This window comes from Anabrus simplex, chromosome 13, assembly GCF_040414725.1.
Source record: "Anabrus simplex isolate iqAnaSimp1 chromosome 13, ASM4041472v1, whole genome shotgun sequence".
NCBI classification, from domain to species: domain Eukaryota; kingdom Metazoa; phylum Arthropoda; class Insecta; order Orthoptera; family Tettigoniidae; genus Anabrus; species Anabrus simplex.
The window spans coordinates 100859640-100877759 of record NC_090277.1 but is presented as its reverse complement, the minus strand read 5'-3'; the positions used below and the strand labels follow the sequence as shown (position 1 = coordinate 100877759).

General features: G+C 37.6%; 1 protein-coding gene across 1 annotated transcript in view; it reads left to right on the top strand.

Moving 5' to 3' along the window:
* Window positions 1–1810: 1810 nt before the first annotated feature.
* LOC136885100 (zinc finger protein 676) overlaps window positions 1811–18120 on the top strand; it is a 33869-nt gene continuing 17559 nt past the window's right edge. Inside the window, exons 1-5 of the mRNA XM_068230071.1 lie at window positions 1811–1973; window positions 7569–7722; window positions 7820–7941; window positions 14678–14785; window positions 16095–16190. Coding sequence (XP_068086172.1) covers window positions 7873–7941; window positions 14678–14785; window positions 16095–16190 — 273 coding nt within the window. The 5' untranslated portion in view covers window positions 1811–1973; window positions 7569–7722; window positions 7820–7872. The remainder of the gene's footprint in view (window positions 1974–7568; window positions 7723–7819; window positions 7942–14677; window positions 14786–16094; window positions 16191–18120) is intronic.

The following is an 18120-nucleotide window of genomic DNA, read 5'->3' as shown; positions in this document are numbered from 1 at the left end:
ACAGTGCTTCATCTTGTGTGATATAATTTTATTCAATGTATATCTTTCGATGCTTTTTGGAATTATTCTGACTTCATTAAATAGCTGTGCCAGAAGAAAGGATGAAACATGTCCTACTTGACATAATTGTATTTTCATAAGTGAATACATTGTTTTAGTATTGGAAAAAGGTGGCCTTCTCTCAAAATATTTATAAATAGTTGTGAAACGGACAGTAGACATTGGTATGATGTTAAACTGAGATAGTACCTCATGTGGATCACTGTAAGTCTGAGGTACCGGTATTCGTAGCCTATAAAGAAAGATCTTTACTGGGGTAATCACATATAAAAGAATGTAAATAAAGGCTGTAGATCTTCATATGGTTGTGATGGTATTTAGGAGCTGTTGTGAGGTTGTAAAGGAGAGGGTGTAAGTCTCTGGTAAGACCCCAATTAGAGTATGGTACCAGTTTGCACGACCTTCACCAGGATTACTCGATACAAGAACTGGAAATGCAGTACGATGTATTCCAAGTTATTTCCGGCAAAAGAGCAGTGTTAGGAAATTATTACAAAATTTGGGATGGGAAGACTTGGGGGAAGTGACGAGCTGCTCTACTAAGCGGTATGTGGAATTACATTAGTAGACGAATAAGCTTGAATGGAGCTTAAAGGCAGGAAAGATCACAATGAAGATAAAGTTGGAATTCAGGAGGGAAATTGCAGCAAATATTTATTTCTACGAAGAGGAATTAGGGACTGGAAAATTTTATCAAGGAAAATGTTCGACAAATGTTTAAGTTCATTGAAATCATTTATGACAAGGTAAGCAAATTATAGAAATGGGAAACTGCCACTTGGGTGAAAGCCCTAAATGCAGATCAATAATGACTCACAGTACGTTGAAAATACAATTATTTGATGTTCTTTTGTATGAAAAATACCGGGCTGAGTGGCTCAGACAGTTGAGACGCTGGCCTTCTGACCCCAACTTGGCAGGTTCGATCCTGGCTCAGTCCGGTAGTACCGGTATTTGAAGGTGATCAAATACGTCAGCGTCGTGTCGGAAGATTTACGGGCACGCAAAAGAACTCCTGCGGGACTAGATTCCGGCACCTCGGCGTCTCCGAAAACCGTAAAAGAGCAGTTAGTGGGACGTAAAACAAATAACATTAATTAATTTGTATGAAAATACTGTACTGAACAAAAAGCTCACCTACGTGATTTCCTACGAGCTATGGGCTATGATATTAAGGTCTTTGTTGAGGACTAGAAGACTGACAACGTCAAATACTAAAATATTTGAGACTCGCATTTCACTGACAAAATGTTGGATATTGTGGATACAGTATGAACAGAAATAACTCATAAAATAATGGAGAAAATCTTCCGAGAAATATCACAATTAACGGAATAAAGCTATACACGATATCCCGGTACCTATGTCACATACGCATCATGAAAACAATTGGATATAAGCATCGCAACCGCCACTTCGAAACCAAACTCGATGTAGCGAATACAGTTTTTAATAAAAAATGTATAACTATTGTTGTGTTCTTCGTCTAAGACTGAACATCCGGTAATTGTTCACTTATAGGCGAACTATCTTCACGTGAGCCGTGAAAGATAGGTTTGATATCCAGCATATCATGGCTTGGACGTCATAAAACTTACAAGTCAATGGATTAAGGGACAAAGTTACAGCAGCGCAATCTGTGTTCGAGAGTGCACAAAAGTGATAATGAACAATTACAGATTTACAGATAGTGGGGCCTGTTAACAAATAACCAGTAATTACAAACAAACAAAAATGTAACTTATTTCCTGGCCCATTGCATAAAGTTGCCCGTTTTAGACACAAGACACTTTTTTTTTTTTTTTTTTTACGTCTTGATTTCTACAAGACACTGTGGAAGGAAAAGATCTCTTAATTAATCCATGACATATTAAAAAGTATGCTGTGTGGTCACGATGTTAGAAGCAAAGATGGTAAGGTTAACAAAGCATGTAATTCTATTTTAAATAAGTGTTTTTATGCGTGTGTTTTTTTTTTTCAGGTTTATGCATAATCTGTTGTTTAATGTTTTCTTTTTCAGGTATTTCCTAATTTTATTGAACCATAATTAAGTTTTGACAGACAGTGTAGTCATCTCGCTCGGTATTATTATTATTATTATTATTATTATTATTATTATTATTATTATTATTATTATTATTATTATAGGTTAGTCTTCATTCTACAGTGCCTCACAAAAACGGAATTTTAATGGCTTTGAAAGACTGTACAAAAAAAGTATTCTATTCAACAGTAAAACTGAGGGCATTCTTGAATGGTCATTCGGGTGAGAGATATTCTTCTTCTTCTGCTTCTCCCACACCTTTGCGACTGCAGGTGTGAACTGTGTCGCACATGTGGATTTGGCCCTGTTTTACGGCCGGATATGCTTCTTGACACCAACCCTTTGTGGAGGGATGCATGTCTCAGTGATGCTTGGTAGTGTGATGTGTATATGAAGAGATAAGCACAAAAGCCTAGCCCCTGAGCCGAAAGAATTAATCCAGGACGATTAACATTCCTGACCCAACGGGAGTCGAACCCGGGACCCAGTGAACCAAAGGCTTCAACGTTGAACATTCAGCCAAGGAATCTGATAATTAAGAAATATTATAGTTTTTTAAAATCTTCTCTAAACAATTTTTATTGAATTTTATAGAATTCTTATAGAATTGAACAGAATTTTTATAGAATTTAATTTATAGCAACAACATTCTAGCAAATACTTTGAGAGCTCTATCTTTGATTTTAAGGTTAGGCTACTCTCAAAACCTCTGCTGTGGTGCTGGTTAAGAAATTGTCCTTATAAATTTTTCTGAGAGTAATTCAGTAATTTAAATCCCTCTTGCATGCAAAATTTTTGCTGCTTCTCTCTTACTGGTTCTCTGCTAAATTTTCCATTTTAAGTGTAGGACAAATTGTTCATTTTCCTAACTTTCTACAGTAGATGAAATGGAAGACATTGTCGGCTCTTACATTGGCAATGATCTGAAAATATGTGCATTAGCTTGTATGTGCATTAGCTTGCACTGTAATACACTGATAGGCAAACTTTAGTCCTCTGTCTAGGTTGGAGGGTGATACCTAGATATTTTGTTTCCTTAGGCCACCTGATGACTTTGCCGAAAAATATCAAGGGCATGATGTAAGCAGCATGGTGTCTTGTAAAGAGTGTCGCACTATTTTTTTGAGATTTTAATTTTGATTCGAGAGTGAAGACCATGTTTTGCGGATAGCCTTGTACTTTAGATGCCTGCCTCAAAATGGAGATTATTGCTGTGTCGTCTGCATACGAGTACATTTTCGCATGTATAGGTTTTGGCATGTCAGTCATATAAAGGTTAAAATTGTCCGTGAGACCATACTACCCTGGGGAACATCTGCCGCTATAAGGTGCGAGTCCGACAGGGCCTTGCCGACCTGAACCTGGAATTTTCTGTTGGCTAGGTAGCTCGTTAGTAAACATAGAATGTAGGGGGGTCATACCTTATCGAACGCACGCGAACGCACTCATTCTCTTTGCGCAAATTGTCGAGGAACAGACTCCTGTGTGTCAACAGTCATTAAAATTCTTTATTATCTCCTGTTACACGTGAGTTAGCTGGTGGGTAGTGAAATGGCCATGCCTGAAGCTGAACTGTTTGTCGTTCATAAGATTATGGTGGTCTGTAATAATATTGGTCGGGTTGGAAATAGGGTCTCAAATAGCTTAGAAATTATATTCCATGGCGCAATTGGCTTGCGCCTTTCGTTGTTAGGTTATAGTTGGCACAGTCTATTCTGAGTATTAATTTTGTCAGCTAAACACTAAGAATACCACCAAATGGTCTATGCCATGACAGAATTTTATGTCTTTTGCAACTGGGAGGACCACTTCATTCTGTAACTATGCCCTAACAAGTTCATACAGGTGAACTAACCAAGTACAACTACAACTGTCAAAACCAAATGCTTACATCAGTGTCTTTTAAGAAGGCTGCAAACTCGGACCATATTTAAGCAGTGGCGTTGGTCTAGGTTTACACTGTTATGGTATCTAGCTTCTAGAATTCACGATAATATTATACATGTATGTATGTATGTTTAGTCCTCAGCCCGAAGGCTGGCTGGATCCTCAACAGCTCCGCCATCAGCTGTCATAGATGGCCTAGGCATCACTGAAGAGGCGTACTAGGGAAATGAGGAGTGAGGTAGTTTCCCGTTGCTTTCCTCACCAAGCCAGACGCTGCTGTTACATATCAGTCTGCCAAGCCCACTGAAATGCATGCACCAACTGACCCTATGAGCAATATCTTCACACCATTCATAGCAGGGACTGGCTGCAGAAGGAATGGCATTACTAGCATCACTCATACCTCAGTCACCTTCATTTTGTCAAAGCCAAGGATAAAGCTGAGACAGATCAATGAAAGTAACAAAATTGCTCTAGCCCATACCAGAAGACATAGTGTACTGTAAACACTAGGTCCTGCCAGCAAAGGCATATTATACATGTATTTACTAGTTATTTTATATGGGTTCAATAGTGGTGGTTTATTGTAGACCCAGTTTTTTAATTATTTTAACAATTTACATACTGTGTCTACTTGTAGAATTTTTTAACATATTGGGTGAGTTTTACCATGTTTATAAAACAAACTTGGATGTGAAAAATCAAGAATTTTCTCAGTTTCTTTAGAACAAGCATTTTTTAATATTTTCAAAGTGTGGCTATAATTTGCGATTAGCCATGTTTATGATGTCACACATTATGTTGTTAACATACCTACATCTGCTTACATCTGTGTCCTGAAAGTTCAGCCGTACCTTGCTGTTACCATACAACCTGTATAGGTTGTTAGAATTCTTGGAGGAAGACGCCAGCATGTAACAACACATTAATCAATGAAATAAAATGTATGAATGTTATCTCAAAATGCTTGTTGAGAAGAGGAGTGTTCATCGCTGATGCTTAGAATCCCACTATCCCTCCCTCAGAGGAAACACTTATATAACGAAACACAAAAGAATCTTGCGTCTGTACCTACAACCCTGCGCTGAACATTCACTACCATTGGATGCATTTTATGAAGTATTGCACCAAGCTTGATAGCTGCAGTCGCTTAAGTGCGGCCAGTATTCGAGAGGTAGTAGGTTCGAACCCCACTGTCGGCAGCCCTGAAAATGGTGTTCCGTGGTTTCCCATTTTCACACCAGGCAAATGCTGGGACTGTACCTTAATTAAGGCCACTGCCACTTCCTTCCCACTCCTAACCCTTTCCTGTCCCATCGTCGCCATAAGACATATCTGTGTCGGTGCGACATAAAGCAACTGGCAAAAAACAAAATGAAGTATTGCATCGCTCTTGGAATTCAAGGCAGCTGGTTGTAATAGCCAACTTTGCCTCGCTAATAGATCCTCAAGTGTGTTGCAATGCGGACTATGGTACGCAAACCTTTTCTTCAGCCCAAGTTCCCGTTAAGCACTATGGAGCTCAGGGATCAAGAAAAGGTTTGTGTATGCAGGGGCTCACCCCCTTTGAAAGAACTCTGTTAAAGACCCCTAATGTGCTAGACCAATGGGTTTTTGTCACTAGCCAGGACATGCTTAATCTATAGTCCTCTCCGTGTAAGGACGTACCCTAAGGGTGCAACCTTACCCTTTCTCCCCTGTAATATTAAGATATTGATTTATGGTTACTTTTCTTGCTGTTGGGTCTTTTTCAGTGTCGGTAACCATACAGTTTAGGGACCCTACTTGCCGATACGACGTCTTACATTTACCGTTAATCTGGCACGTTGGCAACGTTCAATCACTGCTCTAGCGTGAAGTGCGTGTTGCCACCGCATCGCCGTTAAAGTTACTAGTGATACATTTGCGAGAATATTTAAAGCATATTTTCTTTTTCTGTGGGATTGTAAATCTATTTGGCTAATACCAGGTAAGTAGGATTGTGGCATGTTCGGATAATGCATTTAATAACATAGTTTGTGTGAAATGATGAAAGTGCTCAAATACGTCAGTCTCATGTCTAGATCTACCGGTACATGAAATAACTCTTGCGGGACGAAATTTTGGCAGTAGAACTTATAACATTATTATTTTCAAATCCGCAGTGAACTTGAAAGCTGACCTAAATTCTGTTCACGGAGCTTGGCACATTAGTATTCCTATACGTTTCCTGATAAGCTTGAAGATATAACCAGCCTGCAGGCTGAAAATATGCCCAATAATCTCTCTCCTTACTGGTTACCGGTATTGAAGAGAGAAGGAAATATTCGCGCAAAAGAAAGGGAAGTCATTGGATGTCTGGAACTTTCTAAAATCACACTGCAAAGACTTATTAAATAAATTGCATCGTTTAACACGCCCCTCTTTTCAAGAATGTGGTTATAGTACGCCTACTGTATATCAACATAAAGACAGATAATTTAAGTGAGAAAGTGTGTTTATTTCCTTAATTCCTCATTGAGGAGATATTCATAATTATCTTGATTTATTTCATCTTATCTTTTATCATTTACTAGGGTAGGGAAACATTCATTATCGGTGTTTACATTGAGGTTAGTTTGTTATGGTTATGTCATGATTTTAATATGTAACCAGGCAGGTTGGCAGCAGTGATCAGCCATTACAAAAAAGAGAAAAGAAGAGCATCGGGCGGCGATATTTACTTTCTGGGGTATTTCCTTACGTGGCAATTACTATAATAAAGAAAGGCTGTACAATACATTTCCTTCAACAGTTGGTAGCAGATAACAATGCTCCTGCTGGCACTATCCTCCACTAACAACAAAGGAGCATGACCCTGTTGCGAGCATCCATCTCTCTCTGTTTCGTTCGCCCTACGATTGTACCTGTAGGTTGAAAGTGTTAAAAAAAAAATACGTATTTCTGACTGGCCTGAATTCACGTGTTAGTTTCTATATTTTTGGACCAAAATGATTAATGCATTTTTAACATTCCTTGTGACATGACGTATGTACATTTAGACATATCCAAGTATTACCTCAAATAGAGTCACATCAGATATATTTTCAGAGGATATGCTTTGTCAGCCTTGACGACGTACGGAGTCCTGGTATAAATGCCTAGCAATGCAACATTTCTTGCTAAAATATTTGTACAGTATTTAAAATAATGAAAACTAATATCATGTTACAATAAATATTATTGAGTGCAATTTGTTGCAACAGTACTGATCAATAGGATGTTGAGAGCAGTTCTTGGTGGGAAGCAGAAAGGGATACATTCCTAGTTTTTAAAAAATGTGTAAATTATACTTTTGTTTCCTGTGTAATATTTTGAAGCATTTTTCAGGGTAGCTGCAGTGGGTTTTGCCTGTTTTGTTAATGTTCTTCAACCCTTCAAATTTTGTTAATTTTATGCATTTCATGGAAATCTTTTGGTTTGATATGCTTGTTGTATCATATTTAAACCATTTTCATGTACAATTTGTACACTAGCATATCAGCCCAGTATGTAGTCCTATAATCATTAACTATTGTGTTACAAAATAATTTTATTATCAGTTGCATCTCTTTTCCAGGGATTTCTTCAGCAGTAAAGCAAATGGTCTCTTTATTCTACCAATTTCTCTAATAACCACCATTTCAACATTTGAAGGACTGAATTTCATTCTCTTCTTGGTGCATAATCTTAATTGAACTGGTTGATACACCTGCGTCCCTTGCACAGAGAAGGTATACCCTAATGCCCATTTTTAAAGTTCTAAAATATTTAGTGAATATTACTTCAAATATCAGTATTTAATATATTGGTCTGTTTACTGCTTTCTAGCTGATTGTGTTCTAGATACATTTCTATTCAGCTGCTGAATATTGATACGAAGCATGGAGGAATGTCCATTCATCAAATGTGAGCCAGGATACCTGTCAGAGATGGAGGAACCATGTAAAATAGTAAGTGGACTGTATTAATTATTAATTTAGTAAATAATATTGATAATAAAAATCCTGAGACACAACCTGGTATAGCATGAAACACTTCGGCCAAAGATCAACTCTCAAAGAATCAGTCAATCAATCAGTTGATCACCAATCAACCACCATTGATCTGTATTTAGGGCTATCGCCCAGGTGACAGATTCCCTAACAGTCCTTTACCTGGTCTGTTCTTAAACAATTTCAGAGAAGTTGGAAATTTATCAAACATCTCGTTTGATAAGTTATTCCAATCCCTAATTCCTCTACCTGTACAGAAATCTGCGCCTCAATATGTCCTTTTGAATTCCAACTTTATCGTCATTTTGTGATCTTTCCTCATTTTAAAACCCATCTCAAATTTTTTCATCTACTAATGTCATTCAAAGCTATCTCATCACTGACAGCTCGAAACATTCTGCTTAATTATAAGATGTATATTTCATTTTTGTTCCGTATTGAATAATACGTATTGTTTAGTCAATTTATTTCTTACATTCTTCTTATTCTGGCAGCTCATCTCCTTAATTCCACATCTTCCCAGCCCAAAGTTTGCAACATTTTTGTAACCCTACTCTTCTTTTGGAAATCACCCAGAACAAATTGTACTGCTTTCCTTTTTATCTTTTCCAGTTCTCGTATTAATCCTGGTGAGGGTCCCATACTCGAGAACCATACTTTAATTGGGGTCTTACCAGTAACTATACACCCTCTCCTTTTCATCCTTACTGCAATCCCTAAATAACCTCATATCCATGTGAAGAGATCTGTACTCCTTATTTTCAATTCCATTTCTGTGATTACCCCAATGATGACCTTCTTATATTAACACTTATGCACTTACAGTGATCCCCGTAAGTTATTGTCATTCCATCAACACAGAAATTAAAACTGAAAGGACTTCTCCTCTTTGTGAAACTTACAGCCTGACTTTTTACCCCTTTAACAATCATTTACATCAAAGAAAGGACAATAAGTTCCACCTTTTCAATACTATATATTGTGTGAAAGTTTTACATTACAGTAAAAAAAAAAAACTTTCACACAATATATAGTATTAAAAAGGTGGAACTTATTGTCCTTTCTTTGATGTAAATCTTGTTTCAATACGGAACCTAAATATGAAATTCTTAACGTTAAATTAACAATCATACCATTGCCTGCTGACCATTTCACAACTTGGCCAATGAATTGCCATAGAGAGAGAGGTTGTGAAGAAAAGGATACAAACCAATCCCATAGCACTACAGCCCCTGAAGGGCCTTGGCCTACCAAGTGACCACTGCTCAGCCCGAAGTCCTGCAGATTATGAGGTGTCGTGTGGTTAGCACGACAAATCCTGTCGGCCATTACTCTTGGCTTTGTAGACCGGGGCCACTATCTCACCATCAGATAGCTCCTCAATAATAAATCACATAGACTGAGTGGACTTCGAACCAGCCCTCAGATCCAGGTAAAAATCCCTGACCTGGCTGGGAATCAAACCCGGGGCCTCCGGGTAAGAGGCAGGCATGCTACCCTTACAACACAGGGCCAGCCAAGGAAAGGATATAAGATGAAAAATTAGTTCATAGTTCATATTTGTGGTCCACTGCTGACAGAATCAGTATACATATTTAAAGTGACACCAACCATAATAACAATTTTATGGTTTTTGCTACTGTGTACAGGCATATGCAGGCATTATAGGTTAATGTCATTCAGGCTTCCTACATGTAAAGTTCTCCAGAGGTAGCACGCCTGCCTCTTCCCTAAGGGCCCTAGTTTCAATTCCCACCCAAGACAGGGATTTTTCCCTGGATCTAAAAGCTAATTTGAGGTGTACTCTGCCTATAGAAGAACAATTGAGGTGCTATTTGTTGATGAGATAGTGGCTCCAGTGAAGAAAGCCAAGGAGAACGGCAGTAGGATTTGATGCATTACCACGCATCATTTATGCCCATTGTACATCATCAAATTTTTCTTTCAATTCAATAATTCACAAGAAAAGTTGTCAAATCTTGTCAAAGACTGTTCATCTTTGCTGAAAGTTTGATAAGCTTTGAAGATTTGGCAAGATCTGATAGTTTAACTTGGTGGAAAGGGAAAGAGTAGGTATGGGTCTTGGGCTTGCAGTGGGATATATTCTTAAAAAGAAGAAAAATGCATAATAAACTATCATTTACATGGGGAAGATATTAATGTTGTTTTCTTCAACTTCATTTTTTCAATAAATGTATGCCATAACGGCATTTGCTGAAGTTATGTTATACTCACATGAACTGAATAAAAACTATAGCAATGTAACATAAATTCATATCATATTACATGAAAACATATTAGGAATTCCATAATAATAATAATAATAATAATAATAATAATAATAATAATAATAATAATAATAATATGTGAAGATCGATATAAATCAAAGATTGGTGACAGTTTTTCTTGTAGGTTACCATGCAGTAATAAATATAAAAGCTTTAGAATTTTTCAAGGGATTTCTTTTGAAATTTCCTCAAGATATTTCCCTTGCATCTTCCTCAAGATATTTCCCTTGCAACTTCCTTGTACATTGCACAGGGATGTGCCACATACTTAGCAATTAATACACTCACAACATCCCTTGATCATGAACACAAAGCTGTTTTTGTTGTTTCGATTCCCAACAATCCCAGCATGCCCAACGGGGACCGTTAATACTCGGACTCCATTGGACAATACTGTCAAAGATTTTGCAATTCTTTGATCGATTAGAATATGTTCTAATTCCCTTTGAAGACTTCTAAATTATTGCTAGCAATTTGACAATAAACTCGTAAAGTAATGAAAATTGTTGTGAAGTCTTGTGAAGTCTCAAATTTGACTGAACTTTGATCATGTACAACAGGCTGTAAATATCAGGCCTTTAAACTGAGTGGTGATCTCTTGGTACATCAAGGTCAGTTCTTTAATCATTTACATACAGCCCATATACAATGGAACTATGAAGAAGATTATATATCTCATGTGAATTACACTAAATGAGGAAGCCAGGCATAAAGCAATGAACTTTACAGCACTACACAGCCAGTGGTACACTTACAGGCCTATACCACAGAGAAGTATAACTGTAAATAGTGACAATCATGAAGTTCCAGACAACAGCAGCAGTATTCAGGACCTTGTTAAAAGATAATCACTGCTTATGATGCATGTTTCTATAAAGGGTGATTGGAAATAATGTGAACGAGGTATATAAGCATTAGAGGGTAGGTCATACTGATAAATAATCTGAAAAAAATCATTCAGTATTGTGTGCTGTTGTCATTTTATCAGCCAATCAGATTGCTTCATGGGCAAATTCAAATGTTCATTACAAGGCGCTATAGCTAAATCTGCACATGGCTTAACTTTTGGAGGTTGTCTGCAAGCAGAATTTAATATATTAAATGGAGAGAGATCCAGTGTTGTCAGCGTGTGTAGTACTAAAAAACTCAATAGATGACAGCAAACAACACTTGTAGGTCTGGCTGAAATGGGAATACTCAAATGGAGTGCATTATTCCTGCTAGCTTTTTACAAGATATGAGAGGCTATCATGTTTAATCAAGCACTTACCGTAAATTTTGAGATGGACACTTTGCGATTTATTGATTTATTTTGCAACATATTTGATGTGAAGAGAGTCATTGAGTAAGTGATTGCTTCAGTTGAAGACTATACATGTGTAGATGAAAGCCATTTTTCATTTGAAGATCCAAAAATGAAAATTCAAGTAGTGAGCCTTCTCAGAGTAAGAGCGACTGAAGTGACACAGAAAAGGAAACAGCTGACAAATTGACTGACATGACTAACTTAGACCCAGGACCTTGAAGTACCACTCCGATATATAATATTAATCAAGGACCAATTTTACCTTTATATTTTGACAAGGTGACTGAACCTGTAGAGAACTTTTCACTATTTTTTTATACAAAATGTTTTGATATACTTCACCAGGAAACAGTAATTCAGGGAGACAATTGAAAACAATGGGCAACACCTCCAACTAGACAGTGTAGAGTCAAAGATTGGTCTTTTCCAACACTATCTGATACAAGGGCTTTGATTGGCAAAATCATTAACCCTCTTGGTGCCAGTGTCGCTCTGTGAGATGTTATGTTTCTTTATTCTTTGAGAGGCTTCTACACTGAAAATGGTGTCTAATCTTGGCATGACCATTAAAGAGAGTTAAAGCTACCATGTTCTGACAACATTCATTTGTTTTCTGTCTATCAATAATCTCTAGCAATGTTTTAAATTCCTTAACTTGTTTACGCGCGACTCCTAAAACCATGGCATCGAAGTGTAAGAAGAGTGGTATAAGAGAGGAGGAAATTAAAAAACTGATGAGTCCAGAAACTGTTGTGTAGCTTGTGCAGAATTGTCCTGGTCATCATTCCTTTATTCCCAGTCACTATTATTATCAGCATCATCACTATCTGTTAGTTGGTTATGTAGAGTCCAATTCCGCATAGGCAATTCATTGTCTGAGGTGAAACCGACACTTAATTCATCACCAAAACTGGAATCACTGCCCATGAAGTCTGAGAGATCACCATTTGACTCGCAAATCATTACGTATACTGCTGTTTTTTCACTGTCATCGCCTGTGTGATTACCACTGTTGGTGTATTTTTTCAATATGCTAGATTTTAGATTTTCAGATTTTTGACACCCTTGCAGATATTTTTAGTGTTCATTTTTACTCCAACTTTTATTTTCTTGAATAAATTATTTTAATTCATTAGTAATGTGTGAAATAAATTTCATAATGATCTGAAATATATCCTGAATTTAGGTGACTGTGTTTTGCACTCCCTCATTAAGCTTCACTATCATATTTAAAAAAACAGAGGAGTTACATTCCCTTTTCTGAAAGCCTACATTTTTCATTGAAACAGCCTGGCACTTTTAGACCTCACGTTTACATTTTTGCCTGACACTATAAGTGTTAACTTATTTGTGAAATGTTTCTTATGCCTTGTATGCACTAACATGCTGCCATGAAAGAATTTGTTACTATCCTATGCACCTTTGTGACAGAGCACATCAAATATTTATGGTAAGTTGTTAACATTGCTTACGTTTGCATGTTTATAACTAGTGTTTGATAATTCTGGATGAGTTTTAATTTACCATATTTTCAGTCTGCTTACAGGAATACAATGTTTCCGCCATTTAAGGTTAAGACCGGCTTGAGAGCACCAATCTAAGAAACATCTTCACCAAGGGAGGGATTTGAACGCGGACCTGACAGGATCGTGCCACAACAAGGACGATATGCTGGCCTCAGCTGGAACCTACAGAGTGTGTGTGTGTGTGTGTGTGTGTGTGTGTGTGTGTGTGTGTGTGTGCGTGCGTGCGTGCGCAAATATCTCCGCATGGCAGTCAAGGCGGTCTTAAGCCACGTGTGGATTTAAAAACTCCACTTCAGGGAGCCCATTTGAATTTGCCCGCAAAGCGCTCTGATTGGCTAACTTTAGCAGCTGATAAAGTGACAACAGCCCAAGATATCAAATTACGAAGGTCAATCAAATATAAACAGGATTTTTGTTCCTGAACATCAACAGTTGGTAGGTCTGGCCCTGAGCTTCTGCTATGCTTAGGTGGGACTGTTAGGAGTGGGGAGAGCATGCTGTTAGCTATTTCTCACCATTTTGTCAGTAATGTTCACAATATAGGAGGAACAGGTGCACCCCTCCACTGCACAATGCATAATTATAAAATGTGTTGCTCGTAAAGGAGTTACAGTGGCGGAAATTTGCCAGAGATTGACTGCACAGTTCGGTGATCAAACATTGTCAAGGACGAATGTGTTTGCCTGGCATAAAAAAATCAAGGATGAGAATCATAGGATATAAATGAGAACATGTGGAAAATCAGCAGCACGATCACCATCCTCGGACCAGCATTACAGATGAAAACATTCGTGTGGTTAATGACATTATTGATGACGATGGACAGGCGAGAGTATCAGAAATTGCTGAGCAAGTCGGAATCAGTTATGGGAGCTGGCAGGCAATCATCTCAAACAACCTACAGTTCCGTAAAGTGTCTTCCAGATGCATCCCTTGTCTTTTGACCAAAATTGTCTCCAAGCTACAGCAAGTGCACTGGACTACACTTGATCATCCTCCTTACAGCCCGGACTTATCGCCCTGTGATTTCCATTTGTTTGGACCACTTAAAGAAGCTCTAGGAGGGCAACAATTTGAAGATGACGAGAGTGTGGAAGACTTTGTGCACAACTGGCTGGTGATACGACCTTGTTCTTTTTATGGTGAGGACATCAAAAAGCTGTCCATATGGTGGGACAAATGCATTTCCAAAGCAGGGACCTACATGGAAAAATAAATTGTAATTGGTTTGTGTTTTTCAATAAATGAATTTAAATAAAAATAAAGTTCCATTTATATTTGATCCCCCCTTGTATTTATCTGTATGACCTATTCTTTAACACTTGTGTACCCTGTGTTTCTGAACACTCTGTGTAGATACACTCATAATATTAGCTGGAAGTAAAAGTAGTACATTATTTTATCTTCTCCCTGTAAATGTTTGAGCAGTTCTTATTTTTATAATGTGGCAAGTGTGTGAAATTTGAGATGTCTGTATCCTTATCAGTTTTACAATCACAGTGCTGTCTGCAGACATGTGTTAAGTTTAGTTATGGGTTCTGGTTAGTAAGAGAATGTTTTACTTTTCTTTTCAGGAGCTAAGTGTCCACCCTCAAACTCATAACCAAGTGTTGGTGAAGAATGATCCACAACCTCTGAATTATGCATTTGAGGAAGAGCTTGATTTGGACAAAGTAAAGAAGGTATGTGTACTTGAAGTAACAATGTGAGATGACATTGTAGTTTTCTTTCCTTGGCTGGTTAACACTTTTGGTATTACATTTTCAGCATAATTTCTTTTTCTGTTTTCAAGTTATTGAAATATTGCAGTGGAATGATTTTGTTATGAGGGTTAAAAAAGTCGATCATTGACACTTTACTTACAGGTATGATTAACGGTCAATAATATTGCATCCGGGAGATAGCGGGTTTGAACCCCACTGTTGGTAGTCCTGAAGATTTTTTCCGTGGTTTCCCATTTTCACACCAGGAAAATGCTGGGGCTGTATCTTAATTAAGGCTACAGCTGCTTCCTTCCCACTCCTAGGCTTTTTCTATACCATCATTGCCATAAGACGTAAAGTAAATTGCAAAAGAAAAAAGTTAATCTTAAAATTTAGACTTATATAACCTTTGAATAACATAATTGTACTTTGGGAATATTAAGTCAAGTTATAATCATCACTTGATGTATTTTGACGTTGCTACTAAAATCTTCTTCAGAGCAATAACAGTGAGATGGCAACTGTCACTCCATAGTAACTAGAATCAAGAGAGAGTAAGATTGTGTCAGAAGTGTAGTTCATTCTTGAGCCTCCGGAGTCAAGGACAAAGATATTGAAGTCATAGCTACTGAGAAGAGCCATTATTTATTGATTTATCGTATGGCTTGTATTGCTACGAATGTCCAAGGACTTGTTTGGTTCAGCTGGTGCTGGTCTCTCTACTTAATACCCATGGGATATCTGCATATCTGGGTGTCAGATGATGATAATGAGGTAGGAAGAGGGTGAACCCCAGTATCGCGCATAGCCTAATCCTATAGATTAACACCAAAAACTTGTTCAAGGCTTAATGTCTCCATCCAATGGAAACTATAATCGAACTACTTTCAACAATGACCTGAAATCATTAATTACGAATGTACTGGGGCGTATTAGCTCACTCTGCCCATTAAAGAAGTGTTTCCAAAGGCACTGGATGGGTCAACTCGTCATTACTCAAATGATTGACTACTGATAAATGAGTAAAATATTCACAGCTGGTTAAGAGGACAACCACCCTGACATTTCTTTCACTGTATTATTTTGTAATCTGGAACCTTGATATGTGACCTTTTTTGTTTGCACAAACCATTATATATTTAAGTTTGCCTTTACTAGCTGTAAATTTATAGGGATTAACAGGTAATTTTTTAAAATTTGGAGCTTGTCTCAGGATCTGTTTTGTCACATTTCTGGAGCTGCTGTGAAGATGTAACAGAATGCTGAGATATTTCATTTCTCTTTATAGGAAGAAAATGTCATCTCACCTGACAATCAAGTGAAGAAGGAAGATCCACATTGTGCAGTTGCTGATCTGAGTGTAGAGCAAGTTGAAAAAAAAAAGGTAAAAGAACATTGTTCTGATGAAGTATCTGATTTCTCATTGATTGATCCCTGCACATTTTGGATATTAAATATTTTATTTTTTATTTATGAACGGCCCCAATGAGCAAAGTTCCCTTTAAGAGACTATACATAGGACATATGCATAATATTCAAAAGATTTTTTTTTTTTTTTGCTAGGGGCTTTACGTCGCACTGACACAGATAGGTCTTATGGCGACGATGGGATAGGAAAGGCCTAGGAGTTGGAAGGTAGCGGCCGTGGCCTTAATTAAGGTACAGCCCCAGCATTTGCCTGGTGTGAAAATGGGAAACCACGGAAAACCATTTTCAGGGCTGCCGATAGTGGGATTCGAACCTACTATCTCCCGGATGCAAGCTCACAGCCGCGCGCCTCTACGCGCACGGCCAACTTGCCCGGTATTCAAAAGATATAATTTCAACATATACAAGATAAGTGACAAATCAGTGAAATGCAATGGAATTTAAAATTGAAACTACTACAATAATGCAAATAATAATCTAAACAAAAACTACAATAAAATTGAAGGAAACTAAATTATAGCCTAACTAATAACAAAAATAAAATGTTTACATGCTTTTTACTTAGTAATTTACAGAAATATATATTATTTTACATAAATATTTTTAGACTTGGTAGGACTGAAACAATAATTTGCTTAGTTTAAGTTTGAATTATTAACAGCTGAAATGTATTTTATTTCATGAGGTAGTTCATTGTATATTTTAGACATAATTCTTCAGACTATTTATTCTGTAAGTTACTGTACCTAATTGCCAGGTGTAAATAGGAACTGGACAGCCAAGTATTATTATATATTTAACTATTTTTCCTATTAACATATCATTAATTATATTAGAATATCAGTGCATCTAAATGTTGTTAAACTGATTTTTAATTCCTACACTGTTGATGAAAGAACAGTAAATCTCATGACTGTGTGACACTCCCAATTTAGGCGTTGCTTCTTATTCATGTGGAGTGGTGACCACTGGATCCCTCTTGACTTGTGCCACATTCCTTACTTTCAGGTTTCCCATCTGACCTTGCCTCCCCTTTCTAACCATGAAGTTATTTAATTTGCAAGATCTGGAGAATCTACCATTTTCAGATCCCTTGTGGCCCTTTCCTTACAACATTTGCTGTTCGACTTGGATGGTGGTTGGTATGCGTGTGTCTGTCCATGGCACAAGTTGCCATATATCATCATCATTATCGTATGCAGTTTTTGGTTGTTGACTGGGTCTGCTTGAAACATAATCCTCTCCATCTCCTCTTGACTTCCCACCACTTCTCTCTCTTCACTCTTGCCCAGTCCTCTCCTCTTCTCTGCACACACACTATTCCATTCCTTTTATCCACCCGTATGTTGGTCTTCCTCTTGGTCATTTTCCTGTTATCTCCATTTTGTGCATCTTCCTGGATACACTTTCCTCTGTCATTCTCTTCATGTGTCTGTACCATCTAAGTCTAGATGTCTCTATCCTGCTCTTCAGTGGCTCTTCCTTTACCATATTTCTAACCTCGGGTAAGTGAAATGAAATTTGTGGGAAGCAGAAGAGGAGTGACAAGATTGGATAAGATGAGAATGAGTAGGGACAAGTTCCCATATAACGGTACATATTAATTTAGTGCCACGATCAAAGTCCTCATTTTAATTTCAGATCTTATATGCATTGAAGTGCTGGGGTTGCCTTCTGATCTTCAAATCATCCCTTGCAGAAGACATCCGACACTACATACAGATGGTCTGCTGGGCCGCACCACAGTCGCACCCCAGTGATTGCAAGTTGCCCCATTGATGTAATAGATCTGCACAATTTCCAAGTTGATTCTGATTCATTTCTAAGTTGATCAGTTTCTTTGAGAAAGTCAGAGTTCATTGCAGACCACTGGGATAGCAACAGAC